This window comes from Epinephelus fuscoguttatus, linkage group LG2, assembly GCF_011397635.1.
Source record: "Epinephelus fuscoguttatus linkage group LG2, E.fuscoguttatus.final_Chr_v1".
NCBI lineage: Eukaryota > Metazoa > Chordata > Actinopteri > Perciformes > Serranidae > Epinephelus > Epinephelus fuscoguttatus.
Genome location: NC_064753.1, coordinates 38,095,480 through 38,117,623, shown reverse-complemented (window position 1 = coordinate 38,117,623; position 22,144 = coordinate 38,095,480). Strand labels below are relative to the sequence as shown.

The 22,144-nt window shown below is 41.7% G+C and overlaps 1 protein-coding gene across 2 annotated transcripts; it reads left to right on the top strand.

The window, feature by feature from the left end:
• The first annotated feature begins 1,067 nt into the window (after positions 1–1,067).
• On the top strand, positions 1,068–22,107 carry LOC125880347 (NAD(P) transhydrogenase, mitochondrial-like). Of its 2 annotated transcripts, none has more exons than XM_049562704.1 (22): positions 1,068–1,126; positions 2,119–2,272; positions 4,434–4,663; positions 4,762–4,961; positions 5,057–5,144; positions 5,224–5,312; positions 5,396–5,583; positions 6,583–6,716; positions 6,797–6,988; positions 7,518–7,668; positions 9,971–10,132; positions 10,243–10,353; positions 10,446–10,591; positions 13,042–13,237; positions 14,026–14,259; positions 15,111–15,271; positions 16,264–16,443; positions 16,522–16,681; positions 19,638–19,719; positions 20,995–21,113; positions 21,491–21,606; positions 21,707–22,107. In XM_049562704.1, exons 2-22 carry the CDS (start codon positions 2,143–2,145, stop codon positions 21,851–21,853), a joined length of 3,216 nt encoding a protein of 1,071 aa, XP_049418661.1. In that variant the 5' UTR covers positions 1,068–1,126; positions 2,119–2,142; the 3' UTR covers positions 21,854–22,107. The 2 variants fall into 2 exon arrangements, with proteins under 2 accessions (XP_049418661.1, XP_049418653.1); XM_049562696.1 differs by lacking the exon at positions 1,068–1,126 and adding an exon at positions 1,288–1,440.
• The last annotated feature ends 37 nt before the right edge of the window (positions 22,108–22,144 follow it).

Genomic DNA, 22,144 nt, shown 5'->3' with positions numbered 1-22,144 from the left:
AACTCACTGGACGATGCTTCACAGTGCAGTTGGACAATGACCTGAAGCATACTGCAAAAGCAACCAAAGACATTTTTAAGGCAAAGAAGTGGAATGCTCTGCAATGGCCAAGTCATATCATCTGACCTGAATCCAATTGAGCATGCGTTTCTCTTGCCGAAGCCAAAACTGACGGCAAAACACCCAAAACACAAGCAGGAAGTGCAGACGGCTGCAGTAAAGGGCTGGCAGAGCATCACCAGGGAAGAAACCCAGCATCTGATGATGTCTATGTGTCCAACACTTTAGGCAGTCATTGACTGTAAAGGATTTGCAACCAAGTATTAAAACCGACTGTTTAATTGATGATTATGTTAGTTTGTCCAAATACTTATGAGCCCTTAGAGTCGGGGGACTGTGTGAAGAAATGGTTGTAATTCCTACACGGTTCATACTACATTGTTGAAAAAAGCCTTAAATGAAAGCTGAGAGTCTGCACTTTAAGCAGGTATTCATTGTTTCATTTAAAACCCACTGTGGTGGTGTACAGAGCCAAAATGATGACAACTGTATCATTGTCCAAATAATTATGGACCTGACTGTATCTGCATTTAGGGAGCGATTGTTTTCCCAGTGCAAGGCCACAAATTCTAGTGTCACTGAGAGACACAAAATGAAGAAAAAAAGAGGCAAACACACCAAAAGGTCTGTATGTCTTGCACCCATGTAAGAGAGATGGTAGGGCCTTTTGGATATCTGTGCCCAGGGGCCCATTGACTCATGATCTGTCCATGTACAATGCCACTTTTGTTGGAAATGTCTCCATGTTTTAAATAAAATGTATACATGAAAATAGCAAAAAATAAAAATGGAATAATAATAATAATAATAATAATAATAATAATAATAATAGTGAAGGGAATAGTTATGGTTGTCCAACCATTTTTAACTTTTGCACTTGTCTCTGGTGCTCTGGCGTCACCCTGCGTGCAAAAACTAAAATGCAGTACGCCGAAAAAAATTTAAACACACACACAGTTTGCCCAATACGTGTCCCCAATTCAAGTGTGTGTGTGTAACTTTAACATCATTTTTTTTATTTTAGAGCTGCGTAGGAAGCAAGAGAGACACTCTCGACACCGTCCATGTAAGCATACCTTCTTAAAAAATATATTTACCAGAGACTATTTGTGATAAACATGTTAATCCAGCCTTTAAATCGCAGGTTTGTCTGGCAGCAGCGGGTGCAGACAGTTTATCTGCTCTAGTGGTGGTCAGGAGTGAAGTCACATGACTTGCTATTTATATATAAATAGTGCAGCAGTGATATCGAAACTGCGGAAGGTCGTCTGTCTGTCCCTGCGAGCAGACGAGGGAGTTTTATGGTAGGACGTCTGATAGGTGACCCTGCTGCTGAGGGAAAGTTCAACTATTAACCTGCTCTTTCTGGGAATCTGAGAGGCAAGTGTGACAATGATGACGCAAATCCTTCAATTTATGAATGAATTAGTAGCAGGTGGGGGAAGGACACTGATTGACTGTGTGATTCACTAAATGAATGAATGAATGAATGAATGAATGGGAATAAATAGCAAATACAGCTGATCTGACCTAGAAGTCAAAACACCAAGCAGAGGTTCTCCTACATATTTTCACTTTTTAGTGCTAAAATTGTGCATATTTTGTTTTATTTATTTTCAGCATTTGCAGACAGCATTTATTATAATCTTGTTAGTGTAAGAAGGTGTGTGTCTGTGTCCTGAGTCCTGAGCTGTCCTCTCTAGCCCCACCACGTTTTATCTAATTCCCTGCCCTCTTCTCTTTGGTCCTGCTCACAACAACCAGGCCAGACTTGGCACAGTCTCCCCCCCCTGTGCCGTCATAATTCCAGTTCTCGCGAACAAGCAGGGAGTGTAATCAACCCTGGGCCCTGTGTGTGTGTGTCCTGCAGAGCTGAAATGTCACTTTGCTGTCTGTAGGCCTCGCTGCACAGACAGCCTGAGAGTGTGACCAGACCAGGGGGGCTCAGGACCTACTTGTGGTGGAGGGGGGATTATAATGTGCTTTGTTATTTGACAGCAGGTGCAGAAGTAGTGCTCACTTACCACCTACCTCTGCTTGTTTGTGTTCATCTTCAAGAGCCAGGGCGGACGCTCAGTGGCCATGTCGACCCTCCTGCGCTGCTTCTCCAGCTCCTCTGTCGTCTTGTTCCAGCGAGGGGTCCGTCAGAGGATACCTGGAAGGAGGACTTTCAGGACTTTCCCTGTGTTATGGGACCAAAATGCCCCCAGAGGTAGGAAATGTTCAGCTCTATTAAAAATCTTTCTGCTTAACCTTGCAATATTTTTGTTCACAGAGGACATCCTGGGTCTGCATGCTTTCTTTTGGTTTGGATTTCCTCTGTGTCTGAGTTGAGGAATGAGAGTTCACTCAAGGACAGTTTCCCCCTGGCCAGAAGAGTGGAAAACTCCACAGATCATGAACTGTTTGGAGCAGGTTGCTAGAGATGTTCCCAAAATAGGGAAGGCTGTGGTGAAGCAGGCCGGGGCCGGCTATGCTCACTGTACTCGCTGTGGGAGCTGCTAACATGTGAGAACATATGAGAGGTCAATTAAAGGTGACATGTAAAAGTTTAACTGCAGCCTGGCAGATCATATTCACAAGGCGTTTGTTTATGGAGCCCGTCGGCAGGGCACATGTCACTGAGTGTTTGTGGGAGTTTTGTGAGTTGCTGAGTGCTTTTTAAGTTTGAATTCTGTCGGCGTGGCAGTGCAGGCCTCTCACTCTCTGTGCGTGCTGGCTCAGAGCCAATCACCTGCTAGTAATGTCTCCATGGTGGCGAGGTCACCATTCCATGTATGGAGAGAAATGTGTAACCTGACACTGTTGCCAGCCGCACAATCTCGGCTATACACGCATGCTCTCCTGTGTTGTAGCAGAAGCTCCCTGTATTATAAAGTGATGGGTTTTTTTGTATCAAAGTTTTTAGTCAAGTCAATTTTATGTATATACCTCAACATCACAATGTGCCTCAAGAGACTTTATGATCTGTACACCATGCGAGACCCTCTGTTCTTACATCACTGATATTTAACTTACAGCCTGTGTGCCAATTTTGGCCCGCAATAGGGTGTCCCACTGACCATTACATGTGCCACTGGAGGGTCCTCCAGCCCCCAAAGACAGAGTTCCGGTCCGAATGTCCTTAAATCCTTGAAACACCCCTGCATACACCTGACATGTGTGGGGCTGGTGCAGCTAGATTTCCCTCTTGGCAAAGATGAGTGAGGTTAGCAGACATGGTAAGCTTGAAAACAGCCATTTCATTTATTGTATACTGATAAATATTAGGAAAGGCTTATTAATTGGCCCCTGGCCTCCTGTCATTTTGCAACACTCCCCCCTGGGCAAAGCAAGCTGAGTTTCCCTGCCTTCGATCCTCACTTCCCCCCCAAAAAACCTTGACGTGTGTGCAAAATAACCAACAAAATAAAATTACAGTATAGTCAAGCCAAGTGACAAAAATGACAAAAATATACATAGAATGTGAACACACATGACGAAAATGGATCCAGTTGGTATCAGGCAGCTTTCACGTGTCACCAAACAGCTGGAGCCTCATGACTTCCTGTCCACCTCTGTAAGAGGACAGGCTACACAAACACACAGGAAACAGAACTGAAGCACATCATTTGCACAGAAACAAGCAGAGGGTTATTGAGATGCAGTGGCTTTCAGAGAGTTAACATTATTCTCGTCAGCAGGCTTCTACGCTTAAAGCAATACTTTGCCGATTTTAAACCAGCTTTGTATCATAGCAACATGGGCAGTATGTGTAAATGAACTGTGGTAAACTTCCCTCCATCTTACCAGCACCCAGATATCCTTGCTCATCTCCCAGCTCAAATCTGCCAGATCATCCAGTGGATTTTGACTGGCTTTAGGGCTGTCACTGTACTGAGGCATTTTCGTATGCCCGTTGCCATGGACACAAAGGGTATAGAAGCAGATCAAGAGAGCCGCCCTTCTCTGTCTCTCTCAAACTCAGGTCAAACTGTAAAACCAGGTAGTGCTGATCAAATATAAACCAAGATTATTTTACTGTATTGCCTATTTCTTTCTTTCCGAGTTGGAAATCTGATCTCAGGGTGCGTTCGAGTTTAAACTTCCGCCTGGAAACTGGGAATTTCCGACCTCCGAATACAAAACGAATGCAAGATCAAACCACCAGTGCATCCTGGTAGTTGTAGGTTTTCTACCTCTTGAGCAAAAGCAAATGCCACAGTCCTTTTCCCCTGTTTTCTCTGGTCATGTAGCACCAATTCCTCCAGTAGTGAATTACTTCTTCAAAGTGACCCACCAACCAGATAATGTTTTTTAAAGAGAGACCTGTTAATGTAATCCATAGCGTTTTATGTTCTGCTGACTCACTCTCAGCTGGTTTGTGTGTTCAGGTGTGCTCTACAAGGACCTAGTGGTTGGGGTTCCTAAGGAGACATTACAGAATGAACGTCGAGTGGCATTGTCTCCCGCTGGGGTGGAGGCGCTGGTCAAACAGGGCTTCCAGGTGCAGGTGGAGAGCGGCGCTGGTGAGGGATCCAAGTTCTCTGACCAGCAATACAGAGATGCTGGAGCCAGCATCACTGACGTCAATGGAGCCCTTGGCTCAGACTTGGTCCTCAAGGTTTGTACAGGATGTGGTCTGCTAATAAAACAACTGTGTATTGTTAAGTCTAGATGTTACTGAGTTTTTACATCTGTAATGTCCTTTTTCTGCTGTAGGTTCGAGCCCCCAGTCTGACCGAGGCAGACCTCCTGAAGCCAAACTCCACCTTGGTGAGCTTCATCTATCCAGCACAGAACCCAGAGCTGATGAGCAAGCTGTCAGAGAGGCAGAGCAACGTGCTGGCCATGGACCAGGTGCCCAGAGTCACCATCGCACAGGGCTACGATGCGCTCAGCTCCATGGCTAACATCGCCGGGTAAGAAAAATACTCATGTAAATGCAGATTTCAATGTTTGTTGCTGTTCAGAGTGTCTGATGACAGTAAGTTTGACTTGATTATCTGTTTTGTAGGTACAAGGCTGTGGTTCTGGCTGCTAACCACTTTGGCAGGTTCTTTACTGGTCAGATCACAGCTGCAGGAAAAGTGCCCCCAGCTAAGGTAACTGTTTTTATGCATGTTAGCATGGTTGGTTCATCTTCCCACAGTCTTTGCTTATTAATGTTTCTGTTGTCCACAGGTCCTGGTTATTGGAGGTGGAGTGGCTGGTTTGGCAGCAGCAGGTGCAGCCAAGTCGATGGGAGCCATAGTCAGAGGATTTGACACCAGGTATGAGACTGAAAGAAGAGATGTTATGTCTCAAACTAATGGTTGTGACGTTGACAATAACCTGACTGTGTCTCGACTGTCAGGCCAGCAGCCCTGGAGCAGTTCAAATCATTCGGGGCAGAGCCTTTAGAAGTCGACATTAAAGAGTCTGGTGAGGGGGTTGGAGGTTACGCCAAAGAGATGTCTCAGGAGTTCATTGATGCTGAGATGGCCCTGTTCGCCAAGCAGTGCAAAGAGGTTGACATTGTCATTAGCACTGCCCTGATTCCAGGTCAGTCGCACTTCTCCCTCTTGTCTTTTAACGTTAACTGTCAAAAGCTGCATTGATCAATATTTTTTGCATAGTAACGGTGAACCAGATGACAAATATATTACCTCAGTCTGGTTGAAATCACTGATAAGAGATTCTCTAAGTAGGCAACTAATTTCAAGCACATTAGCCATAAGAACTTGATGAGCTTGTTTTTGATGCTTGTTTAGATGTTTTTCTGCCCCCTTGTGTTCAAAAATTGATTATTGCAGCTTTAACATGGATTCATTGTTCTCTGATTTTCCTGTGTTTTAGACTGCATGATAATATGAACATTTGTTGCATCTCACTTGTCTCTGTAGGTGCATTTCCATCCTCTTCTTATGTGCATGAAAAAAAGCTTGAGAAGAAACATAAAAAAAATATCAAAATATCACAAAATACGACTATGGACCCTTTTGTTGCATTGTTTGTCATTGCTGGTGGAGATGATTCCAACCTGACATCTGCAGAGCACCGTATGGTGACTTTTGCTCTGCGCTTGGAATGACATTTTGCTCAAATGGAAGAATTCTGCTCCGCCCGCATCTGGCCAGTGGCTTCAAGTTAAAAATATTTTTTAAATTAAAAAAAAAAAAAAAAAATCACAAAAACAAGCTTATGAAAGCACACATGACTGTTACTAGAACTCTTCAAAGAGCACATAGCTGTAATATAGTTGTTAAACTCTCTATTTTAATTGTACAGTATGCTCCATTACTACAACTGTTTTCCTCTGTTTGAGGTTTGACTGGCAATTTTTTTTAATCATGTCAGCACATTGACATACATCCTCTTTTGCAGTGGCACCTGAAATAGCCCTAACTGCTACTTATCTTGATGGCCTAACTCCCAGTATTCGCACAACAGTAGTGGATGGAAAAACACAGAAATTTGCATGTTCTCTTTTCAATTTTCTGAACATTCAATCAAAACCTGCATTTATATGCAAACCAATTTATGTTTCCTGCTTTCATGCAGGAAAGCGGGCTCCTATTCTGATCAAGAAGGAGTTTGTGGAGTCGATGAAGGATGGCTCTGTGGTGGTGGATCTGGCTTCAGAGGCAGGAGGCAACATTGAGACCACCAAGCCTGGGGAGCTGTATGTTCACAAGGTGAGGTGTCTGTGTAGCCAGCCGATAAGAAACAAAAGAAAGCCTGTCTTTATGTAAAATTCACTGATGATGTACTCTAGGGAGTGACACACATCGGCTACACAGACCTGCCCAGCCGCATGGCCACCCAGGCCAGCACTCTGTATTCAAACAACATCCTGAAGCTGCTGAAGGCCATCAGCCCAGACAAGGAATACTTCCACTACGAGCCCAAAGACGAGTTTGACTATGGAACACTTGACCATGTCATCCGTGGGACTCTTGTTATGAAGGTGGGTTTTCTATGTGTTGTAACTGTCTGCTGGCAGCCTCCGTCTCTGCTGGCACCCCTCCCTCCCTCTCGGCACGAGCTATCAGATTCTGTCATGCTAGGATACTGCGCCAAATGAGTACTAAAAACCCAATCCCAGCTGGGAATAGCTCATGTTGGATCCCGGCAAGAATGTTATGAACGTTTCAAAATATACTTTTCCAGGAATTTTAGCTTTGACACATTGTTTATGGCAGAGAAAGCATGCAACCTCAACAGGACATATCAGTTTACCCCTTGTTAAACTAAGCATTATTCAGGCCCCTTAAAAGAGAATTTATCCTTCAAAACCACTGGTAACTGGTTCGTGATTGCTGTTTGTTCAGTATAATCTCCTATGCGGTCCATGAATTTGTGTTTTGAGTGCTCCCACCATCCAGGCGAGATCTCCCACAATGCAAGTCTTGATGTCTGTTTCTCACGCAAAACTCTGTGGACATCCTCTGTGTTCTCACACTGATCCTCTTGTGTGTGCTCTCTAATGTGTCCAGGACGGCAAGAACATTTTCCCGTCTCCTCTCCCCAAAACAGTCCCCCCACCCCCAGTGAAACAGAAATCAGTCGCAGAGCTGGAGGCTGAGAAAGCAGCGGAGATCTCCCCCTTCAGACGCACCATGACCTCTGCGAGCGTCTACACTGGAGGTCAGACACAAATACACAGATACATGCAGAAATATTAAGATTACTGGACATTTAGTGCAGTTTCATAATCAATCAGATTATTTCCCCTAAGTGCTTTCTGCCTAGACTGTGCACATTCTTGTTTGTAATGACCCATATCTGACATCAGTGTGAACGGGTCTCTGCCCTGAAATGCCTCGTCACACAAATGCACATTGGGACAACAACAAAAACAACAAAAAATGAATGAATGAATAGTGGTGCCAGCTTCATATCCTGAACGATCACTATATTAGGGAGGTCCAAAGAGTCATTCAGGAAATTAATTAGCCACATGCTTTTGTTTGGGAGACTGTGCAATGGCCGTTTGTTTTCGGATTAACGGGCTGTCGTACAAGTGGGCTTTCGCAGCATGTAGACAAGCTGTCTCCGTCAGAAAGCATCTGGTCGTTGGGATCTATTGGCTTTCTATTAGCAGTAAGGCTATGGCAGCCTTTTGTAGTTTAAACAGACTGCTCCAAAACAGTATGGTGAGTAATCTGAGCTGTGCAATGCAGTGTGACGTGAAAAAATAACAACATGATTTTATGGGAAAAACACTCTTATGCTTGTCGTCTTCAGTTATCTTGCCAGCAAGCTTTTCATCCTCCACAGTCGACTTCATGTTGAAAGCGTACGACTCCAGGCCGTTCTTAGCAGACACCTTGTCACGCTGGACATCGTCTTCAGCCTTGTACTTCTCAGCTTCCTGGACCATGCGTTCAATGTCCTCCTTGCTGAGACAACCCTTGTCATTGGTGATGGTGATCTTGTTCTCCTTGAATTCTGATATGACTGTTCTCATAGCTGTTGCACAGCCAGTGATTGGATATGTATCTTATTTAGGAGCACATATAAAAGTGGCCCAGAGCAGATTGACAAAAAAATTATTTCTGTGTCCACACTACTGAACACAACCGAAGTTCTTTTGAATAATATTTTGTACCTTTTTTTATTTTCCCCAAATTTTTAAAAAGGTCCTTTTCTTCTGAAGAAAAACCAAAGTTTATATTTAACAGTACACTTAACCGTATTCCAACATAATGAAATTAAGCTTTCCAAATAGAGTTGTAACAATTAGTTAACTGGAAAACTGAATCACCTACTATCTTGGTGATAGATAGAAGTACATTTTCACGCACGATTTGCTGTCCCTCTGTCATAAATCAAACTATAAACAGAGCATCTTTGGGTTTGGATGTCTTGTTTGGCAAAAAAAAAGCAATTGGAAGACATCCCCATTTGCTCACAGCTATTCAGAATAACATCAGTTGAATTGGATTTGGCCGATTAATACAAATATTTGACTATTTGTTCCCTTTTTTTTTTCCATATAGAGTTTGAGAGTTTGAACAATGTTCAATGGGATTCTCAGGGTGACAGCAACGTTCATGTAACAAATCAAGTTAGCCCTCTGAGCTAATGCTTGCTAACTATGCTAATGCAAAGCCAGGAGCCAGAGACTAGCAGAGACTGTGTTATGTTAAGTTGCTTTGAGCTGTAAATTACCCACTTCTGAGAAGAAGGCAGAAGATAATGTTATTTTGGAGCCTGACTGGGCAAAGCCTCTCTTCCGCCAGGCAGCTGCCTCCATCTCACTCAGACTCACCCTGGGTCTGAGTCTGCAGCTGCCTGTATCGGAGAGCAGCATGAGAGCAAGGAGCACTCACTCAGCAGCTAAATCTCAGGCCTAAATTTTCTCCAGAAGCATCCTGCACACAGACTGACAGAAAAAAAAGAGACTACTCAACTTGAAGAATCTCAGTTGATTCAGATCTTCAACTCTCGGGGTGCAGCCCTATTATTTTCACTATTTTTCTGATGTAATTTTGACCAAAAGATAAATTAAAAAATCAAGAAAATAATCTGTGATTTAATTGATAATAAAAATGAATGTTAGTTGCAGCCGAAGTTTCAAACAGTATCTTATTTGGAAAGTTTTGGCATTTTTAAAATGAGCTTTTATTGCTCAGAGCACTGAGATCACCAGATCTTAATGGGACTTTTGAATGTAGACGTTATAATTGAGCACAGTGGGGGAATACATTTTTCAGTAATGTATGACGTATGAGTTCAGCTCTTTGAAGTCTCAGAGAAACTATGAATCACACACTTGCATAACCTGTTATGAATAGAGAAGTGTTTGTTTTTCCTCTTCAATTATTCCATTGCTTTTATGGTAAAAAAAGGGACTGGAAAAAACAACTGCACATTTTTTTCCCACTACATCAATATGGAAAGAGTTGTGCACAACATAACAACACCAACGCGTGTCTCTCTGTAGGTGTCTCCACCTGTCTGGCTCTGGGCATCATCTCCCCCAACGCAGCTTTCACTCAGATGGTCACCACCTTTGGCTTGGCTGGGATTGTGGGATACCACACTGTGTGGGGTGTGACCCCCGCTCTGCACTCACCCCTCATGTCTGTCACCAATGCCATCTCAGGTCAGGAGTCATAAGTTGGTTACAGCCAAGTTTAGACACCTGGGACACCTCATGTTTTCCTGATGGCATGTCTAAACCTTTTTTTAAATGTGTGGTCTTCTCTCTGGCAGGTCTGACAGCAGTTGGCGGTCTGGTGCTGATGGGTGGAGGCCTCACGCCCTCCTCGCTGCCTGAGACTCTCGCTCTTGCTGCTGCCTTTGTTTCCTCCATCAACATTGCTGGTCTGATACTTAAACACAAAAATATCAACAGAGAACAAGATTAACTTCCCGTCCAATCAAATGACAGTTACTTATTTTCTGTATATATACAGGTGGTTTCTTGATCACACAGAGGATGTTGGACATGTTCAAGCGTCCCACTGACCCTCCTGAGTACAACTATCTGTACATGCTGCCTGGGGCTGCATTTGTTGGTGGATATGGAGCGTCAGTAGCTGCTGGATACAACATTGAGCAGGTGACAGGATATACATCATATGTGTGTGTGTGTGTGTGTATGTGTGTGTGTATATATATATATATATATATATATATATATATATATATATATATATATATATATATATATATATATATATATATATATATATATATATATATATATATATATATATATATATATAAAATATAATAATAATTATATATTATATATATATATATATATTTTACTCACATTCTTATTAAGATATATTGTATTAAGTAACTAGTATTAAATTTTCAATAGGTAGCTGTCACTATGTTATCATTATACTGAAATGTTTGATACAATACCTTGAAAAAAATTGACATTGAGGGCTGTCAATTAAACAGTTTTTCTTTAAAGATAAATGAAGCAAGGCTATAACATGATAACCACAACTTTTCTTGGTTAGTAGCAGAGAGCAGCAGAATGACTGTAGTAAACATTAACAATAACACAGAGAGAAATCGCAGCTGGTACTGAGTATCAATACTGCAAAGGATTAGTACGGAAACCACCTTTTAAATATTCAGAATTGATATGTATCGATAAATCGCTATTTTGATAACACTATATATATATATATATACAAAAAATCATGTTTCTCTGCTCCTGAGTGCTCCTAATCGCATTTGTAAGAATCCACTGTGCCGGAATGACAACCAGTCAGAATCAGTGTCGGTACTCATGCATATGCTGCACAGCCCCTCTCCCCTGTGCAACTTCAGTTTTGGATTTGGTCCTGTGGCTTTCTCCACCTCGGAAAAGGTGCTCAGATGTTTACTCTTCTTTTATCTCAGCTTGATTACCCTTTTATGCCTCCGCTCTAGCGATAGCCGTGGCCAAGGACTGAAGAATAAACTGATTAGAATTTTGTGATCAAAGGTCAAGGTCAGTCTGACCTCACAAAATATGTTGATTAAGAATTTATATGTAAATTATGACAAAACTTCACACAAATGTTTATCAGGATAAAATAAGGCCCAAAAGATCAAAGGTCAGCTTTACTGTGACATCATAATGTTCTGCATTTTTCACACTTTTCTGGCCATTATTCAAGGTCATATTTCAGGAACAGAAGGAGAGGCATTTGGTCAGATACTTAATTGTTGACATCAAACCTTGAGACTGTGCTGGTTACATAGATCTTCTGTGCTGCCAGGGGGGTGGGTGTGAATCATCCATATTAAACTGTAGGAGAAACTTGACTGGTGGAGGCATACAATGGCGGGGCGGTAATTCTAATTCTTTTTTGTTTTTGGTCTTCTGTTTACTCGGCTTTGCTATTTTGTTGGCAGCACACCGTGCACTAGTAGTGGTTGACACTGTGTCAGAGACAAGTCAGCTCTAAGTGGTTGTTTTCGTTCAGGTGCGATGGATTCTTGTGAATGCTATCAAGAGTGTGGTTGCATTCGTATTTGGGGTTTTTTGCTTGTAAATTGTTTTGATGAGTACTAGGGTGGCATTGTCTCAAAGACTGCAAAATGTCAGTGAATTCAGAAAAATGTCCCCAAAACCCCTCCCAAAGATTTGAATTTGAATTTAAAACTGGAAGTGAAGAGGTGGTGAATATTCACCATTAAATGGGAACCAGGGGCTGAATAAAACATTAACTTCCGGTGGCAAAGCAAATTAGCATCTTAGCATCACGTGGATGGCAGGCATGAAATGTAAGAAAATGGAAAATGTACCAAAAAAAATTTCCTGGTGTTTATTAGCCAGCTAGCTAACATTAGCCAGCAAGCAGTAACATTAGGTGCTGCCCACATTCAACATGAATATCACCTCAGCAGGCGGTAGTTACTTGCCTACATTTACTCATGTGTTCTGTGCCTTTGAGCAGTTTTGCATAAAAATGACTTTAAGTTGCAGTGTTTAGTGGCATTCAGCAGTGAGGTTGCAGATTGCAATCTACTGAATACCTTCCCCTCACCCCTCCCTTTCCAAGCATGTTGTAGAACCTAAGGTGGCCTTCAGGTAACGCAAAAATGCGAAAGACCCCGTAGAAACAACATCGCGGACTCCGCATAAGAGGTCCTGCTCCGTATGTACATATAAACGGCTCATTTTAAGGTAACGGAAAACTCAGTGATTTGTAGTTTGATTTGTAGCAGGTGATTATACACTAAAGAATACAAAACTTTAAATATTATATTTCATTTCTGCTAATAGATCCCCTAAATCTTACAAAATGCCCCTTTAAGAATGAATTAACTATGAAAATAGTTGCCAATTTATCTTCTGTGGATCAATTAATCGAATAATCATCAAATCACTTCAGCTCTGAGTATTTTAATAAGATTTTATATTTACCATTACATTTGTTTTATTATTGTTTATTCCTTGATGATTTAAGGAAGATTTTTGAGTGACTTGATTGTGACTCTAACTGTGATCAAGCGCTTCACAAATAAGTCTGACTTGTGTTTTCCTTTTTTTACCTCCAGATGATGTACCTGGGCTCAGGCTTGTGTTGTGTTGGGGCGCTGGCAGGCCTCTCTGCCCAAGGCACCAGTCGCTTGGGGAATGCCCTGGGCATGATTGGAGTGGCGGGGGGCATCGCTGCCACCCTCGGTGCCCTCAAACCCTCACCAGAGCTGCTGTCTCAGATGTCTCTGGCCATGGCCACAGGGGGAACCCTGGGTACGTAGCTGCCTGCTTTTAGGCCCACTCTGGCACTGATAATTGTTTATTGCAGCACTGCCTAATTTAGTTTCAGAGCAAATCTTGTTGTCGATCATTATCTAAAGCCCCGAGGAAACAGGCTATACTGTATCATGACAAGGAGACTGAGACATCTCTGTTTCAGTCTCCATCTAAAAAGAAACAAAATTAATAAAGCTCCATGGCTGCTTTGAAGTCAAACAGTTTGTTTAGGAAAGTCAAAGACCATCATGAATGAGTTACATGTTGTTAACTTTGCATGCAACTGCTCTGCTCTTTGAAGAGTGTGAATTTTTTGCTAATTCATAACAGAACATTAATCATCCCACCCAGACACAGAGATGAGTGGAGCTCGTCATTATGTGTGAATGTTGTACATGTTAATAGTAATTAAAGAAAGCAGGATGATAAATGACGTTTTAATCAGCACACACACACGCAGGCAGGCAGCAGAGCATGAGGGTTTACTCAGTGTTAGATTAGTGACCCACTGTTTTCAGGAAAACAAACCTAACTTAGGACTCATTAGATCGGCTTTGAAGATCAGGCCTTGTTTGTTAGGAGGAAAGTTACTGGAAGCAGGTGTTTGCCTTTTAACCATTTTACTTTTTTTTTTTTTTTTTTTAATAACATTTTTATTTTGTATTCAGTTGTAGCCAATGTGCATGAGAAGTTTGGAGTCTCATGCTTGACTCAGCCAAACTGTAGTAACTCAGAGAGATTTACAGAGATCTGTCGTTTATCGGATCTTCATATCTCCACCGCAGGTCTGACCATTGCCAAGCGTATTGAAATCTCAGACTTGCCGCAGCTGGTGGCAGCCTTCCACAGCCTTGTGGGGCTGGCTGCTGTTCTCACCTGCGTTGCCGAGTTCATGATTGAGTACCCCCACCTGGACGCTCACCCAGCCGCCGGCGTACTCAAGACTGTGGCGTATCTGGGCACCTACATCGGAGGTGTCACTTTCAGTGGCTCACTGGTGGCCTACGGCAAGCTTCAAGGTAATGGATTCTACTTAAAGGGTGGTTTGGATTTTTTGAAGTGTGATTGTATGGGGTACTTATCCATAGTCAGTGTATTACATACAATACAAGGTGGTTGGCACACCCCCAGTTGTGTTTTAGGTGGCTAAAATACATTTTGTTGCTGCCCCGTCCACAGCAGTACATTATATAGCTTCTATATCGTACTCCAGCCTGCTTCTCCAAACTGGTGGTGTGCCGACTGACTTCTGCTGTATGTAAGACACTGACTACGGAAAGGTACTTCATGCAACCCTGCTTTCAAAGACCCGAACAGTATAAAAGTGCATACACAGTGTGCGTGTGACATGTTTTAAAGTCTGCAGACTGTGTCCTTTACTGACTGATCACTGTTCTTCATTTGGCACGAACACACTAATATCTACATAAACACACTGAGCTATGCGTCCTCCAGCGCTGATTGTCTCTTTCATCTAGTTAAAGCCAAAGATCCTCTGGTAAATCCAGGGGGGGGGGGGGGGGGGGGGTTTGTGTGCATGTGTCAGCAGTCACTAGTTTACATTGCAGTGCGACTGATCAAGAGGAACACATGAGAAGCTTTCTGGTAATTTGTTATGGGTAGTGGCTGCGTGGCTGTGGTTGGTGGAGGGCGGCTGTCTGATTTGTGGATGGGACAGACTCTTAGACGGCTGATTAGAGGCCTCCATGGAGACGTCTGAGAGTTCAAAGACACTCGACACTGCTGAGGAGAAAAGTGTGTTTACATGTTTTATCTTGTCAAATTATTCCCCTTCAGCCTTAAAGAAAGAGTGACAGTCATTTCTGGCTTCTATGAAAAATATTTGTTGGGAATGTTTTTTCGTTTATAGGCCTCCTGAACTCCGCCCCGCTGCTGTTGCCAGGACGACACATGTTGAACGCTGGTCTGATGGCAGCGTCAGTGGGTGGCATGGTGCCCTTTATGCTCAGTTCCAGCTACAGTACAGGCATGGGCTGTCTAATAGGAGTGTCTGGGCTTTCCACTGTTATGGTGAGTTTCAGTGATTCACTCAGCGGAGAGCAGGTGAAGTGAAAAACAGATTAAAATAAATGGAAAAGCTTGAAGATGTGCAACTTTTCTTTCAGTAAAATTGTAATTCAGTAATTAATCTAAAAACTGGGATTTCCCATCTTGGAGTACGCTAAATGTCAATCACTCTTTTACATTCATGGATTAAATTATATTTTTATTCAGAGCAAATGTTGGCACTTTGTCAGTGACTTGTACTCTCTGTACTCAGTGATTTAAAATTGATGTTATAATGGTACAGTAATTTAGAAACTTAATTATAGATGATATGCACATTAAAATTGTGGCTGTTGCCACAGATTAGGCAGAACAGAACTCTAATTTTTGGAAACAAGTTGGATTTAATTGACTTAAAGGTTGAATGTGTAAGATTTAGGGGGATTTAATGGTATCTAGTGGTGAAGTTTGCAACCAGTCAAAGCATCTACAGGTTAGAATTTATTCAATTATCATTGTTAAGGAAGTTTTTATCCAGAGCTGAATTATTTGCAGAGGTCTCTTCCAAACTTACAAACTCAGTGATTTAAACTGGTGAAAACACTAAAAAAAAAGCAGTTTCACATAAAATAAAAATCTTTGTTTTTCCAACACACTGGTTGGGGAGGAGCTCTGAATTACAGTGGCAGATACAAATGCTAAAACACGAATGGCCCTATCGAGAGGCAGTGTTTGGTTCTTCCGTTATGGGGTACTGTAGAAACATGACAGTGCAACATGGTAATGTCCGTAGTCGAGGACTCGCTCCCTATGTAGATATAAGCAGCTCATTCTAAGGTAACGAAAACACAATGATTCTTATTTTCAGGTGATTATGCACTAAAGAAAGCATACTAATTATATTATATTCCATTTCTGCCAGTATATCCCGCTAAATCCTACACACTGGACCCTTAACTGGCTCAAGTGTTTGCAGTAACTCCTTGTTTATTGTTTCTTCTCCAACCCTTTCACAGGGTGTAACCCTGACAGCAGCCATCGGTGGCGCTGACATGCCCGTGGTCATCACCGTGTTGAACAGCTACTCTGGATGGGCTCTGTGTGCTGAGGGCTTCTTGCTTGACAACAATCTCATGACGATTGTTGGAGCTCTGATCGGCTCCTCCGGTGCCATCCTCTCCTACATCATGTGTGTGGTGAGTAGACATACATATCCAGCCACATGTGTGAGCTAGCACAGTGAACTCAGAGTTATTGTCCTCTTCTCTCTCAAGGCCATGAACCGCTCCCTGCCCAATGTGATCCTGGGTGGTTACGGCACCACCTCCACAGCGGGCGGTAAGCCTATGGAGATTGTTGGCACTCACACTGAGGTCAACGTGGACCAGACCATTGACATAATCAAAGAAGCCAACAACATCATCATCACACCAGGTACACATTGTGACATTTGTGAGGCCACTGAATATTTTTTTAAGGAGTGTTATTTTCAGCAGTTTGGTCCTGTGCAAAATAGTAAACAATGTCAAAAAGTATTTTCTCAGAAAACAGTTATAACATGGAAATATTAAAAGTACACTCCACTGATTTAGCATTGCCTATAACTGGCTTATAACTGTCAGACTCATGGTGGATAGTTGAAAAAGAGAGGATCACAACTGATGCAGCTGAACCAGACATTTCAGATACCTACAGTACCCACAAAGCAACTCCACTTGAGTCACTCAAATGTACAGATTTGGGTGTGTCACGCTAGTAGCAGCTAATGTAGCCTAGAGCACAGATAAAGGGTGAGCTACAGAGGTCTGCTCAATTCTATCTAACTCCACACCAACATGTGTGTGTGTGTGTGTGTGTGTGTGTATATATATATATATATATATATATATATATATATATATATATATATATATATATATATATATATATATATATATATAATTTTTTTTTTTAATTTTCAAACTTGCAGTCTTCAGACCCAACTGATGCTGACTCAAGCGATGTCATTTGAGACACACGGTGACACTAGCAGCTCCCTCTAAAGCCAAAAAGGGCTTTCTAGTAGTCCCCGTGACCTGTAAACAGAGTTTGATGTGTAAAATTGGTGGAGTTCCCCTTCAAGTTTCAGTTCCAAGGAATACTAGAGAAACTCTGCCGACATTTAAAGATTTACTGGTTAATGTGGGTTTTTTTTTTTTTAGCTGTAAACTAAATGATATTACTATACTTTGATAAAACACATCAGTTTGCGTTTCATGGGTTGAAAAGGCTCAACATGCCCTCTGCTGTTTTAAATCAGCCCTGAACTTTGCAAGACCAATTCTGACATCGAGTCAACCTGTTGGGACTTATCTACGTCATGAAATGTATGTAAAAAAAAAAAAAAGACTGTTAACGTCCTCTAATCCAGCATTTCCCAACTGCTCCAGCCATGGGGTCCAGATTTCTCCTTAGTCATTAGTTTAAGGTCCACACAGTTGAATACATTTGGTTTCCTGCATGAGTTTGGCCATGCCGTTGCGCTCCTTTGCTGTCTCTTTGAAGTAGCTGTCTGTTAGTCACTAACTCTACAACAGGACCCTTACAAACCTGACACGTTTGCGAGTCACTTGTCATCCATTCAGGATGGACCCGCGGCTCACTTTTGTACCATGACCCACTAGTTGGGAACCACAGCTCTAATCAACCTCTGCCTCACACATCATTTTAGCATTTTTCAAGCTAGGTAAGCTCGGACTTGGGGGTAAAGTTACTCTTTTAAGAATACTGTTGTTTGGAGCCGGTCCAACAGGCAGCTCAATCAAGACAATGTCTGATAATTTTTTATTTTAAATAGCTCATGGTCAAAAAGATGGTGCAGTAGTCAACATTTATAAGGTTTAAGAATAGCCACAGAATTGTATTTTGGTTGAAACTTAACCATTTAAAATGTTATCTTTAATGTGGCAAGTCTGCTTTTTTGTTATTTTATTAATCTAAAGACAAATTTTACCAGATCTTTGAGCCCATTTTAAACCATGCATACATATAGTACAGTAGCAAAAGCTTCTCCGCAGCACAAAGTGGAGGCTCTCCTATAACAAGCCACAGCTTTTTGGGAGAGAGATGTGTATAACAAGGTTTGGGTTGACATCAGAGACTAAGGTGGAGCACAGATTTAATATCAGATTCTCTCATCACTGTATAGCATGGATCCTCTCCTGGACTCCAGCTGCAGCTTTTCAGACTGTCTGGATCAATAATGTCAACGATCTCTCTCATCTGATTAACTTCACCCTGAGTCTGACCTCGCTGCCAAATTAGGGATCAGAAATGTTTTTGCAGCAGCTCTGGAAAAGCGAGAAGTCTTGCAAAGCATTTGGAAATGGACAGATTGATGTGACAGTAATTAAATTAACAAAAAATATTGAAGCACAGTAACCACAAGAGGGAGCAGTTCATCCATGAATGACCCTGCAGCCACCTAGACTCTTAAAGCAGATAAAGTGAGTGTGTCAGTACATGTTTGTCAGTAGAGTGTAGAGGATGATGGATTTGATTTTTGAGTGTGAGATGGAGACCACATTCTGATTTATTAAATAGAAAAAGCAAGACTTGTCTGACAACCAAGTAGTTGTCAAACAGCCTGAGCAAGAGGAACAACGCTGAATAACTCGGATACTTGGATTGCTGTTGTTTTCCAGTGGCTCCAAACCAACGCAAGGACAGCTGTGTGGTCCAACATGCTGCTTTGATTAGAGAAACAGTGAAAAGTCATAAGAGCTATTGAGTCCAGACTCAAGATTTCTCCATGCGCTGTCAACAACAAAGCATGGCAGTGAGGAAACAGAAGGCTCCAGTTGTCTGGGGAATTAGAAGATTCGGGTTACGGGCGACTGGCTTCAAAAAACTCGATTAGGGGTAATGCTGAACTCTACAAGGTACCTGACCACCAGGGTTAAATAGGGGTTATGCAGACCCAGGGAAAGGAGTTCTTTGCACGCAGGGGACCCAAATGCACACCACACATGCGAAAGGCTTCAGAGGAAAAATGTCTCTCAGACCAATGAACCCCTGTGATTTAATACAGAGAGGAGACTTGTGGTGGATGAGGACAGGGAGAGGGGGACGAAAGAAAGAAGGCATCACTGGTTTTATTGTTGTTGAACCCCTGCTGGACTGCTGTGTTTTCATTTGAAAATGAACAATAACTGTGCCATTTATTCCAATAGGGCCATAAACAAAACACAAAACCAGAATCGGAAATGCTATTGAATAATAGATTCAAGCAACCAAGAAAGGATCACGAAATCTCTAGACACTAGTAAAATAAAGCTGATTATATGCTAAGATTAAGACGGCAACTTCCGAGGCTGTTACATGTTTATTCTCTGCGTGTTTTTGTGTTTAGGTTGGGGTCTGTGTGCAGCCAAAGCTCAGTACCCGATCGCAGACATGGTGAAGATGCTGACAGAACAGGGCAAGACTGTCAGGTGAATGTCGACACTCATTCTCTTCATCTACTGTATAAACAAGGTCACTGCAGCTTCTTTCCTCAGTGAGTTTGCCATTGGGGAGCTTGGAAAAAAGACAACTTCAAAGGTCCAGTGTGTGGGGTTCAGGGGCATCTATTGGCAGACATGGTGTATAATATTAATAAGCATGATTTCATTAGTTTATAATGACCTGAAAATAAGATTTGTTGTGTTTTCATTACCTTAGAATGGGTTAGAGTGGGTCGTCATCCACTGGGGCTGCTATGTCGTTCTACAGTAGCCCAAAACGGACAAGTCAAACACTGGCTCTAGATCCGGCCATTCGCATTTTTGTTTTCTCCACAGTAGTTTCCCTACACACTTGTGAGCAGTTTCACTTATGCACACTCACTGCTAGATGCCACAAAATCTAATCACTGGAACTTTTTTTTTTTTTTATACCATTTTATCTGACAATTATAGTTTTTAGTCACTTTTCAAATTGAGATTTTGCACAATAATCATGTGAACATGTTATAGATCCAACAAACAACATATAAAGTAGTTAATACTGGTGGCTTCATCTCCACCAGCCACAACATGAAAATGCTACTTACATGTTTATACTAAGGATGTTCCTAATAGGTGTGGGAATCACCAGAAGCCCCACAATACGATATTATTGCTGTTTTAAACATTTTATTATACGCTTACTTAGACTAGTCATCTAGTCTAAAAGTAAAAAAACACTCAGAAAACAGTCAAAATTTAGCACAATTTAATCTATAAGGCTAAAGACTGTCTGGAAAAATATTGCGTGTATCATAAGAGCCATTTAAAATTGTTAATCACATTTTTCAGTAACCAAATAGTACTTTAAATGCAGCTTAAATGTTTGGATGAACTTTGCACATCATCCTACAAAACATCATAACTCATTAAATAAAAGTTAACAAACAAAATTTATTGAAATCAATATCTTTTTAGAAAAATAAATCTCCAGTAAATGTTCCTAATTATTACAACAGGTCAATGCAGTCCTACAGAACGTAATCCTATCCTACCATTAAAAAAAATAAATACATCAGTCATCACAATTCATATTAAAGCAAAAAGTTTTCAGTTGTTGTCCTTTTTTTTTCAACAAAAGCTCTTAATACTTGACCACTGAATAGAAATAATACAATCTGAACTTGTTTAGAAAGTGAGGTGCATTTTTACTCATGGCGCCACAGGAACAGGGCATCAGTGATCAGTTTTCAATGCTAATCAATAACCATCCATCTCCAACAGGTTTGGTATCCATCCAGTGGCCGGTCGTATGCCCGGCCAGCTGAATGTCCTTTTGGCTGAGGCTGGTGTACCCTATGATGTGGTACTGGAGATGGATGAGATCAATGAAGACTTCCCAGGTAAACTCTTCTTTTAAAAGACTTTCTATCAGAGCTATCAGGATATTTAGGGAGAACCATGTGTTGTCACTTTGGCAGGAAGGTGTCAGATAATAATACAAGATCAATTATGTGTAATAATCTTTTCCCCCTTTCATCCGCACTTGGCGCAGCCGCGTGTTGTCTTGATATTTAGACATGCCATGTTATCAGGGCAACAGTCTTGTTTTCTTAGCAACCAGGCCTGCAGTCTGAGACACATGGTTCTGTTTATGACAGAGGGAGATAAGTGTGGTGCTGGGGAACCCAATAACATTAGTGAGGAGGACAATTGCGGAGCATTCAGCCAGAGGTTTGTCTGTCTTGTGTATAAATGTGTAAACGTCTGTGGCCCACAGAGACAGACTTGACATTGGTCATCGGAGCCAACGACACAGTGAATTCTGCAGCACAAGAGGATCCAAACTCCATAATTGCTGGCATGCCTGTCTTGGAGGTGTGGAAGTCCAAACAGGTTGGTCTTCCTTTTTTTTAAATTACCCTTGACATGTCACTGTATTTCTAGCTGTGTGATACAAAAAGTAACCATGTGACTTATTCAAACTCTACCCCAGGTGATTGTGATGAAACGTACCTTGGGTGTTGGCTACGCTGCAGTAGATAATCCCATTTTCTACAAGCCCAACACATCAATGTTGCTGGGCGATGCCAAGAAGACATGTGACAGCCTGCAAGCAAAGATCAGAGAGACATTCTACTAGTGACCCCTCATTAGCTTACCATCAAGGACAGAAGTTCTCAAGTACAGCGGCAGGTTGACATACAGATACTGTATTTCCAGTTTTAGCTTCCAGGGTATATATTTTTGGAGAACAAATTTATTGGGTCTACAACAAATGTGATTCTATTGCAAAGATGCCCCAGATTCATTAAGATGATTTGTTTTGAAAATAAGGGACATGAATAACTTAAACACAAATGTGAACTGATTTGTAAATAAAAATATTTAAATGTATCTGAAGTCCATTTCCTTGTACATTTTTGCATTTTAC